Source organism: Thamnophis sirtalis, unplaced genomic scaffold (genome assembly GCF_051295495.1).
Source record: "Thamnophis sirtalis isolate CommonGarterSnake01/CBP01778 unplaced genomic scaffold, rThaSir2_p1.2 scaffold_2, whole genome shotgun sequence".
Classification (NCBI taxonomy): domain Eukaryota; kingdom Metazoa; phylum Chordata; class Lepidosauria; order Squamata; family Natricidae; genus Thamnophis; species Thamnophis sirtalis.
The window spans coordinates 69,933,326-69,949,766 of record NW_028261382.1 but is presented as its reverse complement, the minus strand read 5'-3'; the positions used below and the strand labels follow the sequence as shown (position 1 = coordinate 69,949,766).

General features: G+C 44.1%; 1 protein-coding gene across 5 annotated transcripts in view; it reads left to right on the top strand.

The window, feature by feature from the left end:
* Positions 1-7,517: 7,517 nt before the first annotated feature.
* The window catches only part of LOC106546644 (tetraspanin-15), a 49,146-nt gene continuing 40,222 nt past the window's right edge, over positions 7,518-16,441 (top strand). The window contains exon 1 of one of the 5 annotated variants that reach the window (XM_087705964.1): positions 7,518-8,000. In XM_087705964.1, coding sequence (XP_087562090.1) covers positions 7,911-8,000 — 90 coding nt within the window. In that variant the 5' untranslated portion in view covers positions 7,518-7,910. The remainder of the gene's footprint in view (positions 8,001-16,441) is intronic. The other 4 variants (XM_087705965.1, XM_014063557.2, XM_087705963.1 and 1 more) reach the window with 4 other exon arrangements.

Sequence of the window (16,441 nt, the reverse complement as noted above, 5' to 3'; positions counted from 1 at the left end):
CATCTGTACCTGGTGCTTTCCCTAACTTTAATTGCTTAATTACCTGCAGGATTTCCCCCGAGGTTATTGGTTGATTCAATTTTTGCCTGTGTTCTTCTCTAACTGAAGGTATTTTCTCTTTGTCTAAATATTTGTCTATGTCTAAACCATTAATTTTATCCCCTTTATACAGTTCTGTAAAAAATTCCCAGAAAGCCTTTTGAATCTCTTCCTGTTGAAACACCTCCTTCCCTCTGTAAAACAGTTTAGATATATTTCGAGTTTTCCTTTTTTTCCTAATCTGATAAGCTAACCATCTGCCAGGTTTGTTTGCATTACAAAAAGTATTGTGTTTTGCATATAATAGATTAGTAGCCACCTGGTCAGAGATCAACATGTCAAATTGAGATTTTAATATGTTAATAGCTTCCTTAACCTTTGTATCGTCTGGGTTCCTTGTTAACTCCAGCTCTTTTCTCTTAATTTCCTCTTCCAGTTCTGTTCGTTTTAACCCTTGCTTATTTCTATGTGTTTTATTTATATTCATCAAAACTCCTCTCATATACGCTTTGCTTGCGTCCCATACAAATTCCATAGATGTACCCTTATTCATATTCAAAACAAAATATTCAGATAGTAATTTTTTACAATCATTAATATACTTTTCATATCTAAATAAGTTTTCATTCAATCTCCAAGACCTTCTTGCCTGCACTACCCTTCCCAACTCCATCCAAACTGGATTATGGTCAGAAAGGACCCTAACTGCAATCTTTGTTTTCTTGACCCTAGAAAGCAAATCGTTAGTGGTTAGGATAAAATCAATCCTTGAAAGGGATTGATGCCTGTCCGAGAAGAAAGTAAAGTCATATTCCTCTGCATTTCTTTCTCGCCAAATATCTCTCAATTCAAAATCATCCATAATGTCAAAGAAAGATTTGGGTAACTTTGCTCGCATCTTGGTATTTAGGCGGGAAATCTTCTTATCTCTCTTAGTGTCTATCACTCCATTCCAGTCACCCAATAGTATACAGGAACTATAGTCCCACTGTACTAATTTAGCATGAAGATTTCTATAGAATCTATCTTGCTGTTGATTGGGAGCATAAATTCCCAAAAGTAATGTCTTTTTCCCTTCTAAGATTAAGTCTAAAGCAATATATCTTCCGAAGGGATCTGCTTCTATTAATTCAGCTTTCATATCTTTTCTTAAGTATACAACTATACCATTCTTCTTTTCCATAGCAGAAGCTGCAAAATGTTGACCAAGTTTTGAGTTGATCAAATATTTTTGATCAGTTGACTTGATATGAGTTTCTTGCAAACAAATTACATCGTTCTTAAACTGTTTGAGATAATGAAATATTTTCTTCCTCTTCTGTGGAGAGTTCAGTCCATTGACATTCCATGTTAAGATCTTAGTTGTCATTTTTGGTTGGTTGAAGCATTTTTAGAGCTTCCTGCACGGCCTGTTTAACCTTAGGTCTAGCTCCTCCCATTGCTTCCAGATTTGTTGTTGTAGATCCTTGATCGATGGCCGATGATTGTTGATGCTGTTGCTTTTTAACTTGTTTCTCCATACGTCTAGTAGTCATGCGGCTAGGTCTTGGTTCCATAGCACCTTGCACTTCTAGAGAAGAAAGATGCTCCATCTTGTCTGATGGTTGTGTAGTTTGCTGTCTATCCTGTCTTTCTTGTGGTCTTTCTCTGGGTCCAGATGGTGCAGAGTGTCCGGCCTTCAATATATTATAATAAAAATCTCGGGCTTTCCATACAGAGTTGAGGCGGTACCTTTGCTTATCAAATGTAAATATGATGCCAAATGGTGCATCCCATCTATACTGTATCTGACGATTTCTGAGTTCTTCGACCAAAAAAGCGTAGTCTCTCCTGGCTCTTAGCATTGGAGGTGGTATCTCTTTCAAAACAACCAGGTCTTGACCGCCAATTTGAAGCTTAGTGTTGTAAGATGCTTGCAGTACCATATTTCTAAACTCTCTTGTAGTAAAATATATAACGATGTCTCGAGGAAGCTGCTTCTGCTTTGCCAGCCAGGAGTTGACGCGGTAAGCTTTGTCAATTTGCCAGTCTTGATTGGTCCCTGGTCTTCCCATCAGGCGGTCAAAAGCTTCCGATAGGATCTGTTTCAGGTTCTCCTGTTTCTCCTCACGCAGCCCCCTTACTCTTAATGCGAACTCCATTTGTCGGTACTGTATCATAATAATTTCTTTTTCAGCATTTTCCACTTTTTGTTCCACCACCTCTGTTTTCAATGTCAAGTTAGCATTGACATCATTAAGAGCCTCTAGAGTATCTTCCACTCCAGAAATATGTTCTGTTAATACAGTTACAAGACTCAGCATGTCGTCTCTAATTTTATCAACCTTAGCCTCAAATTTCTCATACAGCTCCTGTTTGAGTCCTTTTATTTCACTTTTAATTTCACTTTTAATTTCTTCTTTCATTTCTTTTATTTCCTCTTTTCTCTCCTCTCTATTATCTCTAAATTTATCTTCCATTTTAATTGTCTGTGCATTAAGAGCCTCGCTTAGATTACTCAGAAAAAATTCTTTCGTTAACACATCCCCAGCAGGGGGCGTAGGAAGCGGAGGCTGCAGCTTTGTGCCAGGCACTGAGGATGTGCCCCTGGAAGTAGAGGGTGACGACTTCAAGTTAATATTTGGTTTTGAGGCCATTTCAAAATTTATCTACCTGCAGTTAATAAAACTCTATTGCCTAAATATGGAGCTTTAAAAAAGGAGGCTTTTATTTTGAAGTTTAAGGCTTGGCAAAACTTTCAGTGAGTAAACATTGTAACAAGACCATTCAGCAGATTCATCACCATTTAACTTCCAAATAAGCAAGGTTAATAAGGGAGTAAAATTCTTCTATTGTGAAACCAAAACAAATGATAAGCAATCTCTCTTGTTTTGAATTCTTTTGAGGATTTGCATTGTCTAGCAAAAAGTGTTCGTTATTACCGGAGAAACCAGGCTGCTCGGCGCCATTTTAGAAGCCTCTGAGTAAATAATTTTTCGGAGGAGAAAAAGAAAAGAAGCTAAAATGTTGATAAGCAATTAATGTCCACAGTGAACGGATCCAGCTCGTGATAAGAATAAATCAAACAAAACTTTGATCAGAGTGGGAGAGACCTACTTTGTCCTGCACAAGGCAGTTTGAAGTTCCCAGCACGGACAGCCGTTCTGCCTTGGGCTAGCCCCCCTTTCCTTGCAAGCACAAAAGCTGCAAAAATCGAAGAGCATTTGCCAGCAAAACAGTTTCTTCTTTCCTTCTTGCCTGAAGGATAAGAAAACCTGATAAGACGTCAGATGGAAGATCCTCTAAACAGGTACGTAGCCAGGAATTCGGAGGCAGCTGATTTTTTGCTGCTTCCACCAGTAGGCTCCTCCCAGGAACAATCTATTTTGTAGATTGTTTTAGATTATTAAATGTTTATTCGTTAACATATAATTAACTACAATAACAATAATGAAATGATAACCTTAACTAGTAAAAGTAACTAGGATATAAATTGTAAATTGGGACTTGGGGAAAAGACTTATAAATTTTATTAATAAATTTTTGTTTAGATCTTGTTATAAAGGTGTAATTTCTTTTGGGTCTGATGAGAGGAGATGTGATATAAATAGTAAATAATTTTTAGCTAACTACAACAACAACAAGGAAATGTTAATGGATAACGTTTAATGATATATACATGTATTGGTAAAAGCAAATTGGATACAAGCTTTAAACAGTGAGTTGGGGGGGAAGGGGGGGAAATGCTTAAATATCTTTTCAGAATATGTTATAAAGGTGTAATGTTATTGGAGGTTTATTGAAATTGTGAATGAATGCCAGTAGGTGGTTGTCTTTAAATACAAATGCTTTCAAATAAAAGCACGTTTAAATAATTGTAGTTAAATGAGAATTCTGGTTCATTGATACATAAAATACATAAAGATTTTTGATTTAAAATGTACAATTCAATATGAATAAAGTATAAGTAATGATTGTGGAAGAAACGCATGAAATGTATTTGTAACCAATTGACACGCTTTCTACAAGATGTAATGAAGGATGATTCTTTTTTGTGTTTTTGTTCAATTAAAACAATAAAAAAACTTTTCAAAAAAAAAAAGAATAAGAATTGGAAGGGACCTTGGACAGCTGCCAGTGGGCCTCACACACAGCCTAAAGGCTACCATGCAAGGACAAATCATGCATTGGGAAGATTGCTTGGAGTTGGGAGATACTTCTAATGTAATCTACTGGATCCCCTGTGTGGATTGCCCTTGTGACTGTAGGACAAACAGGGAGGAAGCTAATAACCAGACTGCAAGAACACAAGCGAGTGGTCAGACGAGGAGACCTGAACTCATTGGTAGCCTCACATTGTGATGAACACACATTCAATTTCACAGCTACTAAGATTGTTGGCCAAGCAAGTACAAAGACAGCCAGGGAAATGACGTGGCACGACAAAACCGCGCTACGCAAAATAGCGGAGATTAAATCGCGTCACTAAAGTCGCGACGTCATCATCGCGCGTCATCACCGCGGGGACAACAGCGCGGCGACAGAAGGGCATTCTACATACTTCGTTCTTTGCCTCCAAAGGTAGCCCTCCTCCTCCAGCTGACAGCGGCAGCGGGCACGGGGCAAAGCGTGCTGCCCAGCAGCAGCAGCCTGCGGGAAGGGTCCAGCACAGCCACGGGGGGCAGCAGGAAGCCCGCGGGGGGCCCGAGTAGGGCCGCCGACGCTGGCGGCGGAGGAGGACGCAGCAGCGGCGGCGGCTGAGGCTCTCCCGGCCCGGCGAAGCGGGCTTGCCCGGCGGAGGCAGGCCGCCCTCTTCTTCCTCAACAACATCTCCTTGGATGGGCGGCCGCCGCCACCGGGCAAGCCCGCTTCGCCGGCCCCGGGAGAGCCTCAGCCGCCGCTGCCGCCCGCCCTGCCTCTTCCTCCGGGAGAGGCGCCGGCGGCGGAGGCCGCCCGTCCAAGGAGATGTTGTTGAGGAAGAAGAGGGCAGCCTGCCTCCGCCGGGCAAGCCCGCTTCGCCGGCCCGGGAGAGCCTCAGCCGCCGCCGCTGCCGCGTCCTCCTCCGCTTCCTGCTGCCCCCCGCGGCTGAGCTGGACCCTTCCCACGGGCTGCTGCTGCTGGGCAGCCCACTTTGCCCCGTGCCCGCTGCCGCTGTCAGCTGGAGGAGGAGGGCTACCTTTGGAGGCAAAGAATGAAGCATGTAGAACGCCCTTCTGTCACCGCGCTGTTGTCGCGGCGGTAGGGTCGTTTTTTTCTTAGCGCTTCGGACGCCGCGGATTTGCCTCCGCACTTATGTCGGCGCGGATAAGGGCATCGCGGTTTTGTGGTGGAACCGGGAAATGATTGACGCCTGGGAAACCAGGCCCCTTGTCAGTCAACAGGAGTGCTGATTTATCACCAGCTTATCAGGTACTTAGAAGGGGAGCACTTGGCAGCACAGAAAACAACAGCCGAGGACTTAATAGCCGGCCATCAACACTCCAATCAACCAAGAAGCCACACCCAACCAGGCACCACATAAAGAGGACACATAGACTAGCCCACCACACACATTGGGGTAGAGAGAGGTTCCCCAAGATGGGCTCCAGCACCAGTCTAAACCACCCATCTGGTCCCAGTGACTGACCCAGATTGGATTCTGCAACAGTCTGCAATCCCAGACAAAAAGTCCAATTCTGTTCTGCCCTGGCCAAACTCTGCTGCTTGTCCTGTGTCCATATTTAAATACCATCTTTTAGGAAAGGTTTAAAAAAGGGGGAACAAGAGGCGAGAGGTTCGATCCAGAATTCTATGGAGATTTGAAACCAAGCCCCATAAACCAATGACACCATTGGAAAGAGGGGGGGGGGAGCTCCCGGATGGTCCCTGACTGCAGAACACAAAAGGAAGTCCAACATGGTAAGAAGGTGGCGCCCAAATGAATATGGTGGAAAGAGCTCTTGAAGTGGAACCATTCTACCAAGATTGGGGCCACCACACTCCAGACGGAGCTCCCGACCAAGGTGGAGCAGTGACGTGCAGTCAGGGGAGGCAGAGCCTCACCACTGTCATCATGAAAAGAAAAAAAATGTAAAAGGAAAAAGGCTGAGGTAGTTGCTGTCAGAGTCATAGTGGATGACTCTGCTTAGTGCTTTAACTGTTTAAAAAAGCTGCTAAAAAGTGCCCTCTACAGGAGGAGGCAGGAGAACCACGTGCCTCATTTAGTCTGACATTATGATCATTCGAGCAGAGTTAAGCAAGGGTTAAAAGACAAAAAATTCCTTATGTAGATGAGGCACTTGGTTCTCTTGCCTCCTCCTGTAGAGGGCGTTTTTTAAGAGGCTTTTTAAAACAGTTAAGCAGAGTCATCCATTGGGAACTCTGGCAGCAGCTAACCCAGCCTGACCTCAGCAGCTCTTGCCTTTTTCCTTTTATATTTTTACATTTTCATGATGACAGGCAAGAGCAGAGTTGAAATCCTCTTGTGAAACAGCTGGAAAAGGTATGTGGGTCGGAGGGAGGGGCAAGAATTCAAAATTAATGTAATTTGTAAGTAATTGTAAGTAATTTTTGTGTGCGTGTGTGTGCGCGCGTGCGTGTTTGTTTCTTCACTCAGAGGGAAGGGGGTAGGAGAGGCAGGGAGGGCAGCCCTCCAGCTTTCTTTCTCTGTGTCGGGGCATCCTGCCAGCAGAGTCAGGTCTTTTACCCGCCTCTACTGGCGGGCTGGCACTTTCTTTCTTTTAAGAAAGCGGCTTTTGGCCACCCACCTCTATGCAACCGAAGCTTCGGCGGTCCATTCTGGCTTCCACTGCCCAGATCTTGCCTGGATCCGGCACTTCAGCCCCGAAGCTCGGCCCTGTCTGTGGGCAGATGGTCCCTCTTTCAAGAACCGAGGGGGCAGTCTCCCCCAGGAAAAAAATTAAAACCTTCAGCTCCTTGTGCCCCTCCGCCCGCCAAGGGAAAGTTTGGAGCCCTCCTCAAGGGCCCCTGCGAGGAACCACCTGAAAGCCCCGCAGTGGGTGTGGAGGGAGGGACTTTCCCCTCCTCCTCCTCTTCCGCAGCATCCTTGAGAAAGCCACTGGCGTTCCACGGGCGACGAGCCACGCTCTTTGCCGCCACAAACTCAAGCCGAGCCACATATTCCTTAGTCTCTTCTCAAGCTCTTCCCCCCTCCCGCCCCGCCTTCCTCCCTTCTTTCCTTCCCTTCCTTCCTTCCTTCCTCGAAGAAGACAAAGTAAAAAAGAAGAAAAAGCAGCAGCGCTGCCAGAGTCCCGAGGCTTTCCCCTCCTTCCGCTGTCAGTGGCCAAAAGGCATCCCGAGGCTCGGGCCGAATCACCCCAGGATGAAGGGTGGTGGCTCAGCGCGGTCCTCACATGGCCAGAAGAGGAAGGAGCGCGGCGACCCCCGGCCAAAGCCCGAGCAGCCCGTTTGTGTTGCGGCGTGGGCTGGGCAACCAGGGGCGATTTGCAGCGGCTCAGCGAACCGATTCCAAGCGCCCCGAGCAGCCCGTCGCAGCCGGGCCGAGGCGCTGGAATTTCACTCCTGTGCGGGACCCGAGCGGGGTCTCGTGCAGAGCTTGACCCTCCGCATCCCGAGCGAAGAGCAGGGCCAGGAGTGCTTGCACGGAGGGACGGAGGCTGCCCCAGAGACCGGGAAGCAGGCTCAGCGACCCGCCCGCCGAAAGCGCCCCTGGGGGCTTTCTGCAGGTGGAAAGGGGGGACGGCTCTGCTCCGCGGCCTGGAGCCAGCCGCCCCTCTCCTTGCCTTGGCTTTCCGAGCGGAAGTGGAGGAAATCCCCGGAGAAAGAGAAAACGCCGCGCCCAGCGGGCACAGCTGACGCCGCCGCCGCCGCCTCCCCGCGCAGGTGCCCGCCTGGCCTTCCTGGCGGCGGCGTCTCGGCGACCCTGCGGAGCGATGGGCGTCTCGGAGCCGGCCTGGCGGAACTCGCTGCCCTACTACTACTGCATCAAGTTCGCGCTCTCGGCGTCCTCCACCCTCTTCTCGGTAGGCCACCCCTCCAGACACGGGAAGCGGAGCGGCGGCCGCCCCGGCTGAGCCTCGATCCCCGCCCCCGCAGCCGTCTCGTCCTCCCGCTCCCCTGGCCAGCCGCCCCCGCCTTGCCGGCCGCCTCCTGCCCCTTTCCTGGCCTTCGCGCCGCGCCTGTGCCGGTGGAGCGAGGCCGTTGGAGAGCGCCTGTCGGCGGGGCCCCTCGGGCGGACTGTCGAAGCTTGCCGCCGCCGGAGACGCCCCGCCGCCCGGAGAGTCGGGCCTTCGTTTCTTTCTGCAATTTGGGCGCTCCTCGGTTGCCGGACGAGCCCTGAGCGTCAGTTTCCTTGGCCGCTGCACAGAGAGTGCTCCGCCTGGATTCTCCCCGGATTTCCCCCCCCCCTTTCTGAAAAATCTGAGCCGGTTGTTCCCCTCTGAAGGGCTGAGCAGGAGCGCCAGTCAAGCCTTTTGTATGTCTCGGCCAAGAAAATGACTCTGGGGAACTGGTTCCTTTGTCAGCTGGAGACTCCCGGTTGTGCCCATCTACCTGGGCGCCCTCTACACAACCCCCACAACCCTCAACCAGTCCCGTCTCCTCCAGGTGTGACTCTTGTCCAGAGGCTTCCAAGTTTTCTCTGGAAGGGAGAAGCTTTTTTCTGAACATCCTAGAGCTCTAAGCAAGCTGGGGAGAGAGGAAATTGGCTGTGGTTGAGTAAACAGTTACTTTTTGTGCCCTTGGTTTCTCATGAAACCATATCGTTTTCTCAGGAAACACAACTGGAAAAATCTTGCCAAGCTCCAACCTATCTGATGGGCTTCCAGTGAAACAAGTTTGGGAATGGCTTCTGTATATGTTAGTGTGTGTGTGTGCATTCTACATTAACCCCACTCAAAGCCAGCTTTAAGAGCCTTCTGGAACCCCAGGAGTGGGGGGGGGGGCTTTGTCCTCCTCTGGTTCCATGGGGCCTCAGCCCCTGGTTTCCCAAAGGCTAAGCACTGCCCCCCCCATTCCTGTTAGCATGCGGCAAACCTCTTCCCCATCCCGCATGTGGAAGTAATCCTGTCCGATATATAAAAAGTGAGGCTCTTGGCAGATTGCACACTGTGAATGTGGAGAGATGCAGAGCCCGGCCAGCATGCTGATATATTGGCTTCTACCTCAAACGTACCGATAATGACTTATTTTTTAGCCAATGACAAAGCCTTGAAGGTGGCTTCCTTCTGGTGGTTTAAAGTTTGCCCTAGACAACGGAAGAAGGGTAGAAATCAGGCCTCTTTCATCTCTTCTTTGGTTCTGGGCTAGTAATAGCAATAGCAGTAGACTTATATACCGCTTCATAGGCCTTTCAGGCCTCTCTAAGCGGTTTACAGAGTGTCAGCATATTGCCCCCAACAATCTGGGTCCTCATTTTACCCACCTCGGAAGGATGGAAGGCTGAGTCAACCCTGAGCCAGTGAGATTTGAACCGCTGACCTGCTGATCTAGCAGTAGCCTGCAGTGCTGCATTTAACCACTGCGCCACCTTGGCTCTGGTAAAAGGGGGGGGGCACCCCTTTCCATGACAATTGTACTAAACAACCATGTTTATGGTAATTTAAATTTTTGGTGAATGTTTTTTGTTTATTTGCCAGATCTTTCTGATTGGCAGAAGATCACAGTGGCTCAGTGATATGGAGGCCCTCAATTATCCAGATTGTGTTTGTCCCAAAGGTGCTTTTTCCAAAGGGCAGTGGAACTTTCTTGGTTTTTTTTCCTTTGAACATTTTTCTCTGCTGAAAATGTTTCTTGGATGAGAAATGAAACATCTTTAAAGAAAATCAGAATTTATCTTGACATAATCAATCCCAGTTTGGGGTGTTCAGTCAATCCCAGTTTGTGAGTGTTCCCAGGGAGCCAGGCAGAGGCTAAATTTTAGATTTGGGGAAACAGTATTTTCTTCCTCTGGCAACACAGTTAGCCCTCATTTAGCAATTAGGATTAGGTGATGAAAAAGTAAGTTTGTGACCAATCCTTGCAGTTAACCACTATGGCAGATCTGTAAAGCAAAGTAAAGAGTTACTTGCCATTACTTGCCTGAATTACCAAATTCCTAATCCCAGTTGTGATTGCTAAAAGTGGACTATCTGTAGCCCCTTTTTTCCTGAATTCTTTTGGAAATCTGAAGGAAAATCTTGTTGCAAATAATAAAAAGTATGCTCTGCACATCTGCTGATAGGTACATTGCTGGAGTGTACTTAAGCGATGGTCAACCAGGACACTTAGATTCTTGAACAGCCTCAGTTCTGTCTGCTTGGAGGGGACTCCCTGGGGCTCTTGTTAACTGTTTGAGTCTCAGGGCTTTGGCCTGGATCTTTGTGGAAATGTTGAACCAGTTTTGGATGCTACATCATTTTGTAGGTCCAGCTTGCACCTTCTATTTTGCTGTCCCAATGCACTTGACTTATCATCTCTGTTCTGCTTTGTTGGAGAATTTTATATTGAATTGAGGCTTTTGTTTCTCCTCTGTTGGTTTAATTTAACACAAGTTCACTATGTAGAAGTCTTGATGTTTTTATATGGTTTATTCACCATCATCATAATTATGAAAGCAATGACTTGTTTAATGCCAAGGAAACTTGTAAGCAATTGCAATTTGTTCAAACTGGAGTTCAGGCTTAGTGCAAGCATGGTTTTAATAAACCATGACTAAAAATATCATGGCTTAGTGTCATTTACCATATGAACCATTTACCATATGTACCATTTATGGTACATACCCATCTACCATAGTTATTTTTATGACAATAAGAATAAAGATTCAGAAGAATTTGCATTCAGAAGTTGTGGGTTCAAGTTCACTGGAAGCTTTCAAAAAGTCTCCTACTTGGGGGGGGGGTTGGACTAGATGACCTACAAGATCCCTTCCAACTCTTAATCTGTTGAAGTTCTGAGAGGAGCAAAGAGCACATGGAAATATTTGATAAAAAGACCATAGGCTGCTCTCTCCCTTTGCACATTTGCTGGGTTCTAGGAAGAAAATAAATAGAAAATGTGCACTGGCACACGTTGGATTCTTTGCCAGTTAATTTCTCTCTATTAATGGAATCCATAACATTCAATAAATGATATTGGGGTGCTGTTAGAAATAATGGAGAAATTGTGGGGTCTTTTGTGTCCTCTGAACTTGTTTTCTTTCCCTTGCAGATTTTTCATTAGCCAACTAGGTAGCCCTATTAGTGCCTAGGGACAGTTCAATCCCTGGGCTACAAATATTCTCTTCTAGAGGACAGATTTCTAGTTGTCTTCTGGTGTTGCCACCTCTTCCTTTCCAGTGTTGTTTCTGGTCTTCTGTCTTCCCAGAGCAAGTGCCCTTCTTCCCCCACTTTTCAGCAAAGGGTCAACTAAGAACTCAGTAGCTGAAGGCACAAATGATAGAAAAAATAAAAGCCACTGCTTGGTTTCTTTCAGCTTTTCTTCTGGTCCATACCAATTGTACCCTTGTTAGATATTGTAGACATCTACAGTAGGGGGCATGATGGCTCAGTGGTTAAAGACGCTGAGATTGTCAGCTGGAGAACTGACAGACCAGGTTGGAGACCCAAGCTCTGCACACTGGAGTGAGCACCCTTACCCAGGTCCTGGCCACCTAGCAGTTCAAAAGCTTGCAAATGCAAGTAGATTAATAGGTATCACTTCGGTGGGCAAATAGTAGTGTTTTGGATGTCTTGGCATATAGTCATGGTGGCCACGTGCCCACGGAAATTATCTTTGGAGAGCCTCACTCTCTTGACCAAGAAACAGAGATGAGTCCTATGCCCGAGAGCCAGACATGACTGACAGGGAAACTTTACCTTTATTTTGCCTCTGCCATCTAAGCAATATTGGGGCTTATCCTTACATTCAGATAGATTGAAGATAGATGCTGATTATGAGTTCAGTGGAGAAAGCAGTTATGTTTGGAAGAGTTAGCAGTCAAAGGAAACCCCCCTTCGAAAGAACACCATCAAAGCATAGAAAAACCAGTAAGGGGGGGGGGGGTAGAGATTAGAGAACAACGGGAACCAAGAACAACTAGAGCCATAAATCCTAATTATAAAACATAAAGATGGAAGGAACAAAATTGCTTTCAATTAATGTAAATGCACTTAATTCGGTAATCAAAAGAAGGAAAATATTCCATAAATCAGAAAAGCTAAAAATAGATATAATTTGCTTACAAGACTTACACATTCAACAAACATACAATTATCTATTAGTACAACCAAAACCTGGCAAAACTTTCACCTCTTTGGTGGACTGTAAGAAAAGAGGTGTGACTTTTTATATTAAAGATAAAATCCCAGCAAAACAAATTTTACAGATGAGGGTGGAAGAATTTTTTTTTTATCACATTTTATTTATTTCATTTTCATTTTCATTTTATACAATCACTTATATACTGTGCGTAACAAAAAAACAAAAAAAAGGAAAAAATCCACCATAAAAAAAACCCCAACATAACACTTCAATCCCCCATACACCCTTTCTTCTCCCCCTCCAACTTTCATTTCTCCCCTCCAGCATTCCCCTCTTCTACTTCCCTTCCCCCTCAGACATCTCCCCCTCCCTCCATCTCACCCTCCTTACATTCCCCTCTCGCTCCCTCTTTACTTCTCCCTCTTCTTTCCCTCTTCTCCTCACTTTGGTGTATCCCTACAATTAATCTATTCAGTTTATTTTTTGGAAAATGAAAGAGAAAAAGAAACAAAAAAGAAAAACGAGCAGCAGTATACAAGTGAATTCTTATTGTTCTAGGAATTGAAACTGTATTTCCACCCTCCCCCCTATAATCCCCCCTCCCTAACCCCCTTACGGCTTCCCAGGTCCCATACCCGGCATAGTTCTTTAACAAGCACTGGAGTATAATAAAACCAACTAACTTTAAAGTTAAAAGATAAAAAATAAAAGAAAAACAAAAAAAAGGGAATAGTAAAAAATAGAAAAGAAAAAGACACACACAAAAAAAGAAAAACAAGAAAGATCAATAAACCCACTACATTAACACAGCTTCCCATCATCTGTAAATCTTAAACAATGTGGCTCATTCCAAATTTCGGTTATTTTACTACTTGCAGGGTTTCAAACTATATTAGAGCCAGGTAAGTTAATCAATTGGGGTTCCCCAACTAAAAGTCTCATTGCTTTATCTATCTATTCAGACCTTTAATTTATCTCTTTTTTATCCAAATATCCAAACCTTTCTATAAAACCATTAAACTCAAGTACTTCTTTTATTTTTCATTTCCAACACCTCCCATTCTGTCCTTACCCACATCCACGTGTAAATTTTTTTACCTTCCACCCTGCCTTTACCCATGTCCACATATATATTTTATCCGCGTCCATTGCTCCTCACATATTTACTCCACCTTCCTGGAGACTCTCAGACTAATCTTTCTTAACCTTATATTGAAATAGCAATTCATACAAACATCAGCTTGCATTCTAGCCCCAAGTAGTCTAGTTAAGCTTTCGCTACCCTTCCATCTCCCACGCACCTCCCAACTCCGTTCGTCCCAGACCACAACTCAAGAAGATCGCGATCTCCGCTCTCCTCGCCTAGAAAAATAATTCATGCGCAATTTGAGTTAGAGTTCAAACAAATCTTATATACAATATGTGTCCACAATCAGCAGCGCTTCTTTCAGCCTCCATGTCTCATCATCGATATACAACTTTTCCATTTTATACCAGGCAGAAATCATGAAGTTTTAAAAAGATCGCTAAGTCTTTATTCTTTACTCTTCTGCCCTTCTGGAAGAGGAAAGCAACACCCTCCGCCTTGTAGCCACGTATCCCGCTGCTTGTCTTCTCCTTCTCCTTATCTCTCTCCAGGTCCGGATGAATCAGGAAGTCCCGCCTTCAGAGTCTTGTAATAAAATTCTCGGGCTTCACAGACAGAATTAATGCGATGTTTTTGATTCTCAAATGTAACTGTAACGCCAGCTGGGACTTCCCATTTGTATGGAATCTGAGAATTTCTGAGTTCTTCAGTTAAGAAAATGTAGTCTCTCCTTGCTCTTAATATTTGAGATGGTATTTCTTTAAAAACAATCAAGTCCTGTCCATCAATTCTCAGCCTCTTGTTGTAAAGCCTCTGTATTATCACATTTCTGGATTCCCTTGTGGTAAAGTATATAATTATGTCCCTCGGAAGCTGTCGCTGTTTTGCTACCCACGAATTCTGGCGGTAAATTTTTTGAATCTGCCAATCAAAGTTAAGTCCCGGACTTCCCACCGAGCGGCTAAGAGCCTCAAAGAAGATCTGTTTCAAATTCTCCTGTTCGTTTTCGCGCAGTCCTCTAACTCTTATTGCAAACGCAGTCTTATTATAATTTATCATGACAAGTTGTTTTTGAGCATTTTCAATTTCCTGTTGTAACGTTTGAATTTTGGATGTCAAATTAGAGTTGGTTTCTGCCAAAAGTTCCAATTTATCCTCCGTTTCAGCAATATAATCTGTCATGACTGTCATTACTCCGATCATATCCTCCTTTGCTTGAGCAATTTTAGCATCAAATTGATCATATAAATCCGATATCAGTTGATTAATTTCCTGTCTGAAATTATTAAGCGTTTTGAGAAGAAATTCTTGTGTTAACAAATCTCCAGTGGAGGGCGTAGGAGGCAAGGGTAGCGACTTCATAGCAATTTTTTGAGATATGTTATTAAGGAAGCGCTTCTGCTTAGATTTGGGAGCCATTCCAAAAAAAATAAAAATAAAAAACAAGCAATCAAGCAAGCCAACAATCAAAGTCTCTGCTCCCCTCAGTTAATCTTTTAACAGTTAATACGGAGAAGCCTTCAGGAGAGTAGAGCTGACTAAGTACGTCACATCAAACACAAAAGCTATAAAATCGCCATCTTGTGACGCAGCTAGAAAAGGGAGCCTTTTACAAAGTTGAAGCTGGTATTTTGGATAATAATAGAAGAAATTCCTCAGGAATGGTCCCCGCCCGGATTAATTTTTAAATAGCTTAGCTTTGTCCTGGGGGGGGGGGGCAATCTGCCTAGGGCTGCAAAAAAGCAGCTGCGAAGAACTGGCTGGAGTAAAAGCTCAGCTAATGTTGAACCTCTTCTCCATTCACAGCGGGGAAAAAAAAGCTGTGAATTACAAAGAGATCCTAACGACTGACCTTCTCCCTGCCCCTTTCTGCCAGAAAGGGGAGATATCTATAGATCTTATAAGATATACAGACCAGAACCCTGAGAGGAGCTCCGTTGAGCTCCCGACGGCGGCAGGCTCCTCCCCCCGGAACATATATATATGTTTTCTGAGGTTTTCGCGGGTGTTAGTATGTAGGTCTCTAGTTGTTCGGGTTTTCTCCCGCGTAGAATTGGAGATGTCTTGGCGACGTTTCGACGAAGTCACATTCGTCATCTTCAGTCAGCAGCAGCCTGAAGATGACGAATGTGACTTCGTCGAAACGTTGCCAAGACATCTCCAATTCTACGCGGGAGAAAACCCGAACAACTAGAGACCTATATATATATATATATATATATATAAAAATTGAAATACTTAACCACTATATGGATTAATAATTAATAATGGAAAATTATTGTTGGATCTCTGGATGATTGGTGACATTATGGTCAATTGAAAATATAAATGTATATTATAAATTAATGGGAAATCTTTGTTCTAATCTTCGCTTTTTTTCCTTAGAGATAGGTGATACTATAATATATGATAGATAATTATGAATTTTAAGAAACAAGGATTGTTACAAATGAAAGAATATTAATGGTAATTTGAACACATAATGCTCAATGACAGCGAAATATCCAGTTATGTTTAATGTAAACCAGTGATATCAATCCTAAGTTTAAGAATTGATGCACAAAAACTTGTAACCAAATGACATGCTTGATGAAATGGAAGAAAGTTGTTCTTTGTTCTTCTCTTGCTTTGTTTTGTATGTGTTGTTTTGTTTAAAAAGAATAAAAATATATTTTTTTTAAAAAGCATAGAAAAACCTGAAGAGGTAGTGCAAGATCAGAAGACGCGGAGAGACCTGGCCCCATACAGTTGACAAGAGTCGGACTTCACTGAATGGAAAACATCATCATCTTCAATCATCATTATCATCACCATCAAAACTTTGGTGTCCTTCTCTTTGCATCCCAAGCTTTTATGAAACATTGCTGTTAGAGGCTTGAAAAATATCTTTCTGAGTTACATCAACACTGATTTAAATTTCTGAGGAAGAAAATTTTAACAGAAAGAATAATAACTTTGCTCCAGACTGACATTATATGTTTGGCTCTTAGCAAAGCGGCTGTATATTGCTTGCAGTACATAAGGTTTTTTTCCCAATAGTCCAATCTGCTTTTAACATTTCTAAAATAATTAACATGATTTAGACAAGGTACATTTAAAAGTGGGGAAGTTTGCCCATTGTTCAACTACAAGGAAATGATACTTGTGGTATTTATG